The following is a 14,582-nucleotide window of genomic DNA, read 5'->3' as shown; positions in this document are numbered from 1 at the left end:
GCTGTAGTTTTGTATTTTCCTTGTATCTGTGGAGCATTCTTTAAGGAAACACATCCACCTTTTTCACACTCGTTTCATTTTTTCCATCGCTGGATACAAACTCATCAGCTAATATCTTTGATATGTTGCTTTTAATTGAAAATTAATTCACACTCGTTGATATGCTCTCTGCCACAAAGCAATGAGTAGAAGCACAAGTTCATCTGCAGTGAAAAGCAAAGGTAGCGGCTCAACCTGGATGTTCTAATATCTTTAAAACTTGTCAAGTTTAGCAAATCATCAAACTGAGTAATCCGTTAATTTTTCCTTTGGAGATTATTTACCTTAAATAGGTGAAAAACACAAAACAAGTTCACCCTGGTTTCTATTTTTTCCATCAAATATGCCCAAATGTGAAAAACTAATGAAATATGGAGAAAAACTGAAGAACCTTTAACATTTTCCTCCAGATAAGCTGAGCAAGCAAGAATGTAATAATGTCCCATGTGTAAAACCTGCCAATTATCATAATTTCTGCCTTTTTCGATTTAATTAAGACAATAGTTTCATAAGTTCCGGTACTATGGGCTGGAGATCCACCGTTACCCCAAACTATCTTTCAGCTCCTCTTGATACTCTGGCAGAACATAAGTTCCACTCTGCTTTACTTTTGTCATTCTCAGTAAAATTAAAGAATCTCCAAACCGCGGACATCGCTTGTTCTCTCTTGTGTACCTGCTGCTGACATTGCAAACTGATGATACTCGCCGGGTTGTATCTTTCACGTGTACGAGTACTCTGTGCAGTATCGGACCCGATACTAGTATCGACGTATCCATGATTATTGAAGTAGCATTATCCCTGCAGCCAATATTACTATATAAGACATTTTCTTGAAAATAGAATAGTTGTTTGTGCAGTTTGCTCATCAAAAATATGTGTAGTTGATGGAATAGTTGTCAAATTGTCTGACTGAGGATAGATGATATGCAGATCTCTCAGTTGTTTGTTGTGATTTACTTTCTATTTTGTTACATTACTGCGTTCATTACATTTCAAATGACCAGAGCGGTTACACTCTTGGCGAATTGCTACATCGCTGCTTGCTCCATTTGGAAATGCTTGTTGTTTTTTGGGATTCACAGCCTTTCACGTCTTTGAACTTGTTTCTGAATTGTAAGTTTAATCTGAGCTCATACGTGCGGACAGGAAGTTGAGGGACATGTTGCCCGTGGTGGTCGTCCACGGAGGGGCAGGCCTCGTCCCGAGGGCGCGGGCCGAGCAGTCGGTTTCCGGGGTGTGCTCTGCAGCGCGGGGCGGATACGCCGTGCTGCGTGGAGGCGGCAGCAGCATGGACGCCGTGGTGGAAGCTGTGACCATCCTGGAGAATGACCCACACTACAATGCAGGTAGCGTCCATGCACAAGGTTCATGGTTACTTTATTCGTTCCCGTGGGAAGACTTGCGATTGCATTTGGCATGTCATAGCAAACAAAGGACACGCACAGTGATGCAGGCAGATTCTTGGCAGTGACAAAGAAATACAAGACAAGTAATCAGTGTTTCAATTCACCATCCATTTCATTCTCCAATAAAGAGATAAGATGAGATCAAAATAGATAAAAGCAAACCACAATAAAAACCTCAGAGAGGTAAAAGCAGTCACTTACAAGCCACAATAAAAACCTTAGAGCCTGTCCACATGAGAACACCGTTACACGGAACCGCAGAGCTGTTGGTTGGCCGATCATCCACACTGCACTGCGTTTTAGGAGCCCGGACATGGTTTTTCTTTTTTTTGCTTTAAACTCTCTAACCCCCCAACGCTCCACAACATCACTTTACAATGTTTGTAAAGAGGATGAATAATAGAGGCAACAGCACACACCCTGGCGGAGAACACTGGGTCAGACAGAACCTAGTGTATTCTCACTTAGAGATCGGCAAAACATCTGGTGCCCTGGATTTCACACTTTCTAACTGACCGGTCACAAACTGCTCTGAAAGTCTTTTGGTTAAGATGTGGGACTGGATTGTGTTAAAAGCAGAGAGGTCAATAAGTAAAAGTCTAGCAGACGTCCCTTTATTCTATAAATGTTTTTGAATCATATTTAGTAGAGTCATCAGAGTTTTTCAAAGACTTTCATTGCAACTGAAGCGAAGGAAACAGTCCTGAAGTCATATGAAGGACTGGGATTAGGGACGGGGCCGCAACAGCATCCTTCCAGAGAGATTAGACATGTTGCGTCTGCAAAGACTAATTTTATAACATGTGCTATATGGGCATGTGCACAGTGTTTCTTCTTTGGGGGTCAACTCAGTTCTGTTTTCTCCTGACGGTATTTCAGGTTGTGGGTCAGTGCTAAACGTCAGAGGAGACGTGGAGATGGACGCGATGGTGATGGACGGAAAAACTTTGGACAGTGGGGCAGTGTCCGCTGTGCGCAACATAGCGAACCCGGTCCTGCTGGCAAGACTGGTTATGGACAAGGTACGTACAGTGTATGACGGCAGGGTGACGAGAGCAGAGCTTACAGATTAAAGCAGTTTTACTCTTAATACGAAACTACTGCAGTACAAAAGAAATACATAACCCTTTGGTCTGAACCATGATCTCTTGCGCAACGTTTACACAAAGACTGAGTGTTGCCAGGAACAACCTCCTCAGAGCCTCTATGTAGCCTTGATCCCCCTCTGCAGAGCCTCTATGTAGCCTCAATACCCCTCCTCAGAGCCTCTATGTAGCCTCGATCCCCCTCTGCAGAGCCTCTGTGTAGCCTCACTACCCCTCCTCAGAGCCTCTATGTAGCCTCGATCCCCCTCTGCCGAGCCTCTATGTAGCCTCGATCCCCCTCTGCAGAACCTCTATGTAGCCTCGATCCCCCTCGCAGGGCCTTTGCATCACCCAACTTGCTCCTCCAACAGTTTCTAAATATGTGTGGAAGCGACCCAGAACACAAGGGGAAGCTAATCAGACCACGAGGGCTGTGATTGGTCCGCTCTACTACGCTATGGGACTGGCTAAGAAGCTCCACATGTGATCCAGATGATTGTGCAGTAAGTGTTCAATTATTGGAGAAGTTGTCAAATTCAAGCGTGAACGCCACACGCCACCCAGGAGCAGGGAAAGAAGTTCTGCTTTTGGTGGCGTCTGCAACGCTTTGCAGGCCTCTGATAATCTGGACGCCGCCACAAGCTAGCTTGTAGCTCGCAGCTCCAGTCCGCTGACTTGCACCTGAAGCTAAATCTTGCAGCATCACTGATCATCTCCGTGACGACAAATGACCTGAAAATACACACTGCCATTGAGTTTCATGCAATTTGGCAACTGATCTTTGTACGGCCCCTAGCGTTATGGGAATGAACTACTTTGCAGCACGTACAACCTGGACGCAGGAGTTCCAGGGTGAAGGCGCTGCGTAGAGTTCCGGGTTTCCTTCCAGGCGTGGATCTGTTTGGTCAGTTTCAAACGTCTCAAGACAGCCGTGTGCTAAACTCACATCAGCTTGATCTCAATGGGGCCAGAACATAAAATATTGCACGATGACCTTCATATTACACACAACTCCAAAAGTTTCCCCCCCCATTTTCACTTCAAGAAAATACAACGGGATGGTGGAAATGTTCTTATACAATAATTTTGTTTTTCTTTCACAAAATCTGCCTCACACTTGTATTTCTCCAAGAACTGAAGCTTAGTGTCGATCATTCCTGGTGGAAAATTTAGGAACCGCAGTCAATGTGGTTTTTTTCCCCCAGTGTTTTACACATTGCAGGGTCACCACACCTCGATCTAGTGTTGATCGAGGCCTGACGGAAGTTTATGATCTGTTTCGAACATCCTCTGGTCAAAGAGTTTGAATTTGACAACGCTGCTAAAGTGAACAAACCGTCTACAGAGAAGTTTCTCGCCGTTGTGAGCGCTCAGCTGGTGCAAGCAGCCCGACTGGAACAGTCCGAGTGCAGGTGGTCCAGCAGTGGTAGTGCAGTGGGGGGGTCCTGCAGGCTGTTTTCGTTAAAGACTGCAAGTGAAACTACATGTGAGCCTTCCAGCTGTGACGTGTCCTCTGTTCTCCAGACCAGTCACGTCTGTCTGACAGCAGAGGGCGCCCAGCAGTTCGCCCGATCCCTGGGGGTCCCCGAGGTGCCCCAGGAGTCCCTCATCACAGAGTACGCCCGCATGCGCTGGAAAAAGAACCTGGCCCCCGATGCCAACCCTGTGGAGTGCCAAATGTGAGACATGAATTTATTTTAACCAGTTAATTTGCTCCTAAACCATCGTCATTGAGTCACCTGTTCAGTGGTGGCTACTTCCTGTTGAGCTAACCGCTAGTCTATGACATGCAGGAGGACGCAGGTTCAGTGCTGACTGTGATGACCTTGGTGAATTTCTTGTTGTTAGAAGTCTTGACTTCTCCCACCTCTTGTTTTGCTGTGTGACATTTATGTGTAGACGACATAATCTTGGTGGAAAAAAAGGCCAAAGTGGAACTTTTTGGAAATGCTTGGGCTCCGTCGCCATGTGAACAGAAGACAGTGATACAACTAGGATGTGTAAAACAATTTCTGCAAGGGGACTAATACAGTATGAGTTTAATTTTAGTCTCTCCAACAATTGGTAAAATGACAAACTGTCTTGCTATCTAACGCGTCCATTAATCAGGGCTGAGTAAGTGCAGTTTGATGTATGAGCAGAAGTACCAGAGATGGAGTTCAGGCTGGGATGATTCCTGCAGAGGAGGAATTGAGGCCGCTGTACTTTGAATACTCCTGCGGACTAATTTACTTAATCTTCCCGGAGTGCTTTGGGCCTGTGGAGGACGTGATCACAGTGTGCTGGAGGAAGCGTTGCCCTTTGGGGAAAGTTCCTGGACTTTTGTTCTTTGGGATATTAAAGTTCTTGGAAGTTGTGCCGAGTGAAGGAGTCCACGCAGAAAAGGTAGATCTCTACTCTTCAGCTGATTCGAATTAGTTGTGGTTGCTGGTTTTGATTGCAGGCAGCTGATCTGGTCTTCATGTTTCCTGCCGATGGATGGATGGATGGATGGATGGATGGAAAGAGGGACTCATTGTTACAAGGCTACAGACTCCTCAGAGATCCTTGTTAAAGCTCCAGCTTGTAAAGCAGCACTAGTTTTTTTGTATTTTTTAACCCCGCTGGAGTGTTCCTCACTGGTGTGGCTGTTCAGGGGGAAGACGGGCACGGTCGGAGCAGTGGCAGTGGACCGCCATGGAAACGTAGCCTGCGCCACCTCCACTGGAGGGATGTTGAACAAGATGGAGGGCCGAGTGGGCGACACCCCGTGCATAGGTCAGTCCTTCCTCCAGGCTTCGCATTCTTGTCTGTTAACCTTTGACCAGCACAAAGTCAATGCCGCTTGTGGAGTTAATCTTTAAACATAAGTGTTGGAAGCCATCCTCAATATCAACATATTGGTGTTGGATGTAGACAGACCAGAACCGATCCTGCCTGAGTAATTCCAGCATGCACTGACGTGACGGCGGCTGAATCCACTGTGCTTTTCTCTGTTTTTAGCCTTTGTGTTCATGGCGTCTCATCTGAGGCTATCAATGAAAAGATAAGACTGTGATGAGTCAGCTGGCAGATCAGCCCGGGTGCTAAATACAAGACAAAGTCCACGGATCAAACTAAAAGCAGGGATGCTTGGTGATATTCACCTGATAAACACTAACAGATGAAACATCTGCATCGGTATGAAACACTGATGGCCCAATGCCAGTTTCTTTTTGATTCTGGTTTTTTTGGGGGGGGAGCACAAGCGACATGCCGTGAGAAAGCCATGGGCACGCGAGGCCATCAAGGTTAAAAAGAAAAGACAACAATTAGACTGGAAATCCAAGCAGACTCTCTTCCTGGCCCTGATCCAGACACTCAGTCGCTGTTCAGCGCATCCTAGACCAGAAGAGAAATCCTGTAGATTGTGAAAAGACAGAGATGTTTACTTTCATACAGAAAGATTGGCCTTTCGTTATGGATTTATAGGATTTCTTTGTCCCTGGACCTTTGTTCAGTTTGTGTACACATCATCAACATGTCTGAGCTTCGATTTGTTCTCCTCTTATGCCGTCAATATAATGTATTGAGGTGGATTTTGTCGGCATCTGCAAAATTTTGTTTACAAAATATTTGTCGTTCTAAAAGTCAAGTTAACTCTAAAAAGACTTTGGAATTTATGATATTTTCTTTTCAGAAACATCTTGTAACATGTGGCTCGTGTTTTTCTTGCAGATAATTTGAAAACCTTTACAGTGGTGGCTCAAAAACTTTTTCAAACTACAAACAGCTTAAAAATGACCACAGGTGCCATAATACTATTCTTAAAGAAAATATTAGCTTAAAGCAGTCATCAAATTCTGGTTACCAGAGCTCCCATTGTGTTTAATGTATGGACAAGGATTTTATATGAAAATGAAACGCCATTTTTTGTAGGGTTTTGCTGCAGTTTGTTATCAAGCTGCAGCTTTGCACAGTAAAACCGTGATGGATGGAGAATCCTCAGAGAAGGAAGAGTTGTGTCTCGGCTGTGAAGCCTCTGAAGATCATCAGGAAAACTTCCTGCTGCACACTGGAGATGGCAACACTGATCGGAAGCATTATTCTCCCATCTAGTGAAATATTTGTGGAACTGCATTCATATGTGGACATAAAATGATGTTACTTATTCTCAGTGACTATTAGCCTTTAGAATTTCTAAGCAGGTTTCGTGACTCCCAAAAGTTGTATTTTTTGACATTAATCCTGATCAACAAGGTTCTCTTTATCCAATCCAAACTTCCAAATGAACATACTCATGTTAATTCAGTCTATTCAGTGTAAACAGAGGTATACGCAACTCTGTCCTGTTCTTACATTTAAAGAAGTCGATCTAATCAGTTAAAATCATTTTAATTGATTCATCCCAATGATTATAATTAACTTGCATCTTAATATCTGATGAAATGATACTTTTGAATTAAAATATCAAAAAATTGATTTCAATATGTTCATGCGACAGCATCATGCTTATTATTTCTTTTTGAAAACTTCTACTGTGAGCAATTGTGTGTAATTTAAACCAAAGAAATAAGCTTATCAGCATTAGCTCATCGCTACATGTTAGCACCGAGGTGATACAGAGACGCTCATATACATTTGAAATAGAATAAATTGTGTTTCCATTCATTCAAGCTCTACGATTTGAAAAAGAAAAGTGTGATTAATCCAAATTAATTCATATTCTTTAATTGATTTAATCACCTACTGTCTCTAGTTAACTACAGAAATTGAATAACCCTCTGAACAAGAGATGAGAAAAAAGTGAATCCGGGTCAGGAGCGCTGTTTATTTCACAGTTCAAACACAGGGCTTCTTAAGGTTTTGATCGCTGAGGGCCAATTTAAGAACCCAATATTGGACTGAGGGCCTCTGAAGAAAAAAAAGACAAAAAAATCCTATTTGTAATCATTTTGATAACAAGGTTGCATCTCTATGATTTACATTTATTGGTCTGCATTCAGTAATGTGCAGTAAATACATTTTGATTAATAAATTAGGCTAAATCTGGCAAAAGTTGAGAAAACTTTGTGAACCACTGTAATGCACACAAAATCCAAAATGTTTTTTTCGGCCCTCTTCAGTCCAATTTGGGATCTAACAGTCCTGTGTGCGGTCCATTTCAGATCATGTGTAATAACTTATTAACAGTCAGTTTCAAGAACTGTCCACACAAGAGCACCATTTCACACAAAAATCCACCATTTCTGTCCGATCATTCACACGGGGCGGCGTTTTAGGAGCCCGAAAACTGTTTTTTCAATTTCCAAAGTAGGGAAGTTGTGAAACGCCGGCTTAGCTTTGAGGTGTGGACGGGCAAGACGTAAATCTGCAGAAAACCATGATGAATCATGGACTACGTGCTCCAGGTGGCGCTGCAGAAGCTACTGATACTAGTACGTTTAATAAGGTGATAGGAGCAGGAGGATAGATGTGCATAACTCAAAGTTAATTAGAAATCTATGAGCAGGGGTCAACTTCTATATTTCTATGTTCTATGTCTTCTTTGTGTATTTGGTGAGTCACAGCACCCCTAAAGGCCACATCTATAATTACCGCTTATCCCTAGACCAAGTCTGTAGATGTCGCCAAAAACCACGAAACGGAGATTCATTCTTTCATAGAACATGCACAGTTGGATTAAAACTAAAACTAATTCATTGTAGGCTGCACTTTGAGAACATTAAAATCATATATGTGATGTTTACCTGATAGCAACTGTACGTAACAAAAACAAGTGTAAAATGCTGTAGATTATATAAGTTCAGTAAGGTGTGACGTCTTTATATCGGAGATATGTTTTATCCTCAAAAATCCATCAATCTAACTTTTAAGTCCAATTTTATTCAGCTTGTGCCTAAAATAATCCCAACAATTAAAATTGTGAGCATGCTCGTTGTACATTGTGCTAACCCTTAAAGCGTTCTCACCCTGGCCTCTGAGCCCGCAGGTCATTAGCATTTCATTGAGATGGAAATAAACCCGCCGACGTCTCTGGAAGCAACAAAGCGTTGCTCTGCCGGTTGCCATGACAGCATGTAAACATGACACACTGTGTGAAGGTGACGGGAGTCTCCCATCTGTACCCGGAATGCGACGCCACCGAGCTGACATACATGTCAAATCTCAAAATTATATGAATTGTGTGTGTGTGTGTGTGTGTGTGTGTGTGTGTGTGTGTGTGTGTGTGTGTGTGTGTGTGTGTGTGTGTGTGTGTGTGTGTGTGTGTGTGTGTGTGTGTGTGTGTGTGTGTGTGTGTGTGTGTGTGTGTGTGTTTAAGGGTCTGGGGGTTACGCTGACAACCAGTCAGGAGCGGTGTCAACCACTGGCTTTGGTGAAGCCATCATGAAGGTGACGCTCGCCCGACTCATCGTGTTCCACATGGAGCAAGGTAACCACAACACACACACACACACACACAACACACAACAATGTTTTCAAGTGGAAACAGAAAACTTTGGTTGTGTTTAGGGTCCATTATTTACAGGAACTGAAAATGGATGCCAAGGTGGAACTTTTGAAAAACACTTCCACTCCGTCGCTGTGGAAACAGGAAAAACACAACTTTTCTCAAATCTGCTCTTTCACAAGCGCACCACGCCTGTAGTAACTAATTGTTGTGCACATGCTCAGTCGATGGACAATCAGAACAATGTTTCCTCCAGAAGTCAAGACTCCCAGTCCATATTCTAATGGACTTGGTAGTTTTATTTTGACAGTCACAGTAATAACAATCCAGCTTGGTGGTCTGCGTTCTCCCATTGTTAATGTTTAGAGCGTATTGTTCTCTGCATGTATGTGGTTTCATTACAAAAACAAACAGCACCATCTAGTGGCCTGGCATGCTAATTACACCATTTTCAGTCTACAGTTAAACCTCTGATGTAGGGACACCCTAAAATTCAAGGGGAAATGTCCTCTGAAGACCGGTGTCCCCTCTTCAGAGCGACAGGCAGGTTTGTCATGACGACAAACTATGAACGGAATGAACCAAATATCAAATATGTTACGGAACAAACGTTTGCTTTCATTTAACATAACTGAATACATATAAAGAAATATATACAAAATTACCGTACAAAATTAAATAAAATATAAATCCAGATACTGTGTATTTATATAGAATGTATAAAATAAATATTGAAAATCAATATAAAATTTGAAATAGAACAAGAATGTACAGTACAGTAAAGGTCACAAAATGATGGGAAAAAATTTAAACTAAGAAAAAAATTACTGTATTGTTTAATTAAATGTACTATGTTTTTTATTAACTTATTGTTGTATTTTTTATGATATTTGTAGCCAGATCAGATTTGGGACTTTCCGTCAGCACTCGGTAATCTTCGTCTGATCCCTGAATGCACTTGCCGGCCAGGCAGAGAAATTCAAGATTTTAACATCGTCGATGGCAGTAAGACGCCAGGGACACATTTAGTCTGCCAAATTCATAGAAGAGACAAAGCAGGAATCCAAGATGGCGGTGGACATCACGAACATGGACATTGAAACTTTTTTGTTTTGGTGTCACTCAGCTTGAAATTTTCCAGGAAGACCTGTCCGTTGTCCTCGTCAGGCAGGTTGTCCCCTCATTACGGTGTGTTAACAGTTAAATATGTGGCGGTGCTCAGTGATGTGTCTGCTCTTAAAGGGTCCGCTCCTCAGAGGTTCTACTGTATTTGCTGTTTCCGTGTAAACGCACAATGTTTTCAAAACGTTGCTGTGTACACGCAGAACGTTTAATGTCTCCTGTCCTCAGGTCAGACCGTGGAAGCCGCCAGCGACCTGGCTCTGGCTCATTTGAAGTCCAGGGTGGAGGGGCTCGCCGGGGTGGTGACCGTGGACCCTCAAGGCCGCTGGGCCGCTCGATTCAACAGCCTGCAGATGGCGTGGGCGGCGGCGCAGAACGACACGCTGCACTACGGGCTGTACGCCGGGGAAGACTTCACCCAGAGCCTGGACCAGGACCCCTTTCAGGGACTCCAGAACACTGGCTGAGTTTGCATGAGGGGGAAATGAAGATTCACAACTTGATTCATCTGATACAGATTTTTCTATTTGTCCATTGTGGGGAATATATCTTCTTAATATGTCCGTCATCTTGCATGGTGGTGCAAATTGTTGCAACAAAGTTTCTGTGGACAAACTTTGTGATTCAAATTAATTTGCTTGAAATCGATCAAAAGAACACTTCTTAGTCATTTATAGACAAAAAGTCTATTTTCAGAAAAGCTGCATTAAGAACTTTATAGATTCTCTCTAAAACTACTAAACATTAAGTATTTTTCTGGCTTTTAACTAGGATCCATCATAACTTTTTTCCATTCCAATATTTATAATTGGATCTAGTTCTCCCTGTGCAATGTCATTTTCCCCAATATCAAGCCGATAATAATTGGTTCTGATAGACACTGAAAAACACAAAACTGTCAGTGAAAACAAAAATGTTATGACTTCAGTTTTCTTAATTTCTACATAGATCTAGAATACATTTTCAACCTGATGCTACACGAAAAAAATTAACAACAGTCTATCTATATATACACAGTCAATATTTTGGTTCATTTTTGACATATCTAAGAAAAATAGGTCTTCATCAGAGAGAGAGAGAGAGAGAGAGAGGAGAGAGAGAGAGAGAGAGAGAGAGGAGAGAGAGAGAGAGAGAGAGAGAGAGAGAGAGAGGAGAGAGAGAGAGAGGAGAGAGAGAGAGAGAGAGAGGAGAGAGAGAGAGAGAAGAGAGAGAGAGAGGAGAGAGAGAGAGAGAGAGAGAGAGAGAGAGAGAGAGAGAGAGCACAGTAGTTAACAACTGTTGTTTTCTATTTGCTTATTTTTTTTAGTTGAAAGTCTTTTCCATCTTTTATACCAATTTATTTGTATTATTGAATGGAAATAAGAGGTTTGATGAGGTTAGTTGCTTTTCTTTTTTCTTTTTTTTAACTTATAGTTGATCTGTTAGATGATGATTGTGTCTGTTGTTTTTCAAGCTAAAAGTAAGGAACGTAAGAACATTTCAAACCAAGTATTCTGCCACTTAAATGTCTGTCCCGAAGACCAAACAAGCTGTGAATTAAGTAAAATACGAATCTGAAATGTGATTTTTATTATATTTGTATAATAAACTTATGTTCTTTTAAGTGTTTCTCTATTTTACTATGTTGTCCAAAAAAAAACCCAACAGGTTTAGCTCTTTAGCATTCTGCTGTCCCCGCTACTGCCCCCTGTGGGTGATGTGTGGTGGAACGTTTAGCTGTCATCACCAGACTGGGGCTGGGGAGAGTAAACCAGCTCTCTCTCTCTCTCTCTCTCTCTCTCTCTCTCTCTCTCTCTCTCTCTCTCTCTCTCTCTCTCTCTCTCTCTCTCTCTCTCTCTCTCTCTCTCTCTCTCTCTCTCCTTCACATAGTGAATATCTTTGGCTGTGGGTTGATGATGTCGGCTGTCCTTGATCCCCTCGCAGATTGTGTCAGATGTGGATTTCAGGATCTGATCATGTCTTCAGTGATACCAACCCTCGCTCACTGCCTTGGCGCAGCTGCTTAATATGTCTTCTAATGTTCCTGTTTGGGAACACGGGGCATGCCGGTGTTCCGGTTTTTCCCCAGGTCCATAGGCTGGATGGACTGTGTAGGACGTATCGCGCCCCCTGAATCAAGAACCTGAACCTCTGAGGGTTCTACTGCCAGATGTCACTCCAGGTGACCCCCCCCCCCCGCTCCATCACCTACTTCCTTTTCATCCAGGCACCTTGCTTCTGTGTAGCTCCTGCTCAGCTGGTTGTCCTCAACTGAAGCTGGCCCCTCCTCCTGCAGCAGCTTCTGTCTCCTCCTCCCATGGGCAGAGTCATAGGGTTACCTGCTCTGCCTCGCGCTACTGCTCTCAGTTTATGCTTAAGCTAAGTCTCTTTAGCATCTCTGGATCCAGAGTCGTGCAGCCGTTCCCTTGTCCGAGCGATTATGAACGGACTCTGAAGGGGAGCTTCAGCTTGTTAGTGTTTCCTTTCAGGCCGATGCTACTAAAGCGGGACAATCGCAGCCATCTGTGCAAGTAGCTGCTCATGTTTTTCCAAAAGGCAAAAGGAGTTTGAGGAGGATCTAAGTTGGTAGATCCCAGCCTTGAATTTTCTATAGAGTCCACATTTATCCATGGTCTTCAGCCAGCCCTCCAGGTCAGCACTATCTGCCTTTTATTTATTTATTTTTTCTTTTTTCTTTTTTCTTTTTTCCCCCTTGTCCTGTTCGGCAGCTTGGGCAAACAATATGATGTGATTGAGAACCTTCCGGAGTCAGAGCAGTTTTTGCTCTTGCAACAGGGAGAGACCTGGAGTCTCCTCCTGTTGCTGCCTTTATTAGAAGTTGGTATGGCTGCTGTACACGACCCGGGGGGGAACGTACAGAGAGAGAGAGAGAAGAGAAGAGAAATTGAGGGGGGGGGTAACATACAATACCCTTGTTCGTGCTGCATATATTATTTGCAGTTATCCCACTGATACAAATACTTTACAACTGTTATTATATTAAACCAGCCTGAGCAGCTCTATCTAGACAGTAACATGATTTTCTTGATTAAACCAGCCTGAGCAGCTCTATCGAGACAGTAACATGATTTTCTAGATTAAACCAGCCTGAGCAGCTCTATCGAGACAGTAACACAGTCAGCCTGATGTAGAACATCAGTCACGCCGGCGCCGTGGGCAAACATGATGGAAAATGTATTAATCAACCCCTGCTGACGCTCGGCTGAGTCATCACCGCTCTGGTGTAGAAGAAGTCATACATCCCCTACAGGTGAATCCGGCCCGACAGAACCAGCAGATCCTACCATCAGGGGTATTGCTCCACTCCACACTGCCCCAAAGGTAATCGGGGGTAGTACTCAGAAGTTTAGATGTGGTCTAGTTTAGGAAAAGCCCTTTGACGATGGACAGATGTGATGAACAGAAACTAACCTGTACAGTTAACGAAGATGATTGTCTTTGTCTGTTTTCCTGCTCAAGGAGTCGAAGCTCAACAGAATCCTTCAGGACTCGCTGGGAGGACAAATGCAAACTGCTATTATCGCCACGGTGTCGCCGCCCTCTAGCAATCTGGTGGTGGGTCCTGTAATCCCACTTTCTACCAGCAGGTGGAACAGTGAGTCAGGCTGCTGTTTGTTGAGTCAAAAGTCAAGTCAGTTCAAGACAAAGAAACCATGACACCTAAAGGACAGGTGGAGTAGTGCATTGCCTTCCTGTTGAGAGGAAAATCCCCAAACACACACCAGCTGATGAGCTGGCTGAGAACGCCTGCCTGCAGTCTTTCTGCAGGATCACTGCTCCCCAGTGTGGCTTCAGACAACAGAGGAGAGACTACTGTTCAGCTGGGGTCAAACCATGAAGGAGCTACTGGTATGGATGAACTGAAATTATATTGATTAAAAATGTCTGTTATGTTGCTGAAAGCAGAAAATGTGTAGTTTGGTTTCTTGCATGAGTAGGATAGACAGCAGGCCTATTTATGTTGAGCAGCAGTGAAGCAGCCTGTTTGTCTCTTTGCTGTTACAAATTGATTTCATGCTTCAATGATAATTGAGAAATAATATTTGATTGAGAAATTGGAGGTACATGGTAATCAAATATTGTAAAGGCTAAAACATTTAAGACACTTGTTTGTTTGAAAGTAATGATGGTTGTACATTTCTGTTTGAAGGTTTTCAACCTCTTATCTACTCCAATAAGAAAATAAAATTGAGAGGAGAAAAAGAGTGGTCCCGCTGAATCCTTTATGGTTGGCCAGGCCATTTTTCTAGTTTGGGTAGAAGCTGAGCAAAGTGAACCACAGGACAACTTGTCACTGTGTGAAGTTTTCATGTTCTCTCCATGTGTGGTTTTACTCTGATAGTCCAAACAACCTGCACCGTGACTCCCTGAGCTACGCCTCCGGCCTCCACCACCTCCTCCTGAGCTACACCCCCGGCCTCCACCACCTCCCCAGAGCGCCGCGCTGTGTGGCTGCTGAAGACGGTCCATTTGGTGAAGAAATGTCCTGTTGGAGGACTTATAAGGGACTAATAATAA

The 14,582-nt window shown here is 43.3% G+C and overlaps 1 protein-coding gene across 1 annotated transcript; it reads left to right on the top strand.

The window, feature by feature from the left end:
- Nucleotides 1-1,201: 1,201 nt before the first annotated feature.
- asrgl1 (asparaginase and isoaspartyl peptidase 1) lies at nucleotides 1,202-10,531 on the top strand (the record flags this gene model as incomplete). The annotated part of the gene is made up of 6 exons (XM_080482438.1): nucleotides 1,202-1,388; nucleotides 2,328-2,470; nucleotides 4,058-4,212; nucleotides 5,169-5,290; nucleotides 8,814-8,924; nucleotides 10,293-10,531. 6 exons carry the CDS (start codon nucleotides 1,202-1,204, stop codon nucleotides 10,529-10,531), a joined length of 957 nt encoding a protein of 318 aa, XP_080338564.1.
- Between the last annotated feature and the right edge of the window lie 4,051 nt (nucleotides 10,532-14,582).

The sequence above is a fragment of the Lipophrys pholis genome (genome assembly GCF_963383615.2).
Source record: "Lipophrys pholis genome assembly, chromosome: 15".
NCBI lineage: Eukaryota > Metazoa > Chordata > Actinopteri > Blenniiformes > Blenniidae > Lipophrys > Lipophrys pholis.
The sequence above is the reverse complement of the archived record's forward strand: the minus strand, read 5'-3'. Positions and strand labels throughout refer to the sequence as shown.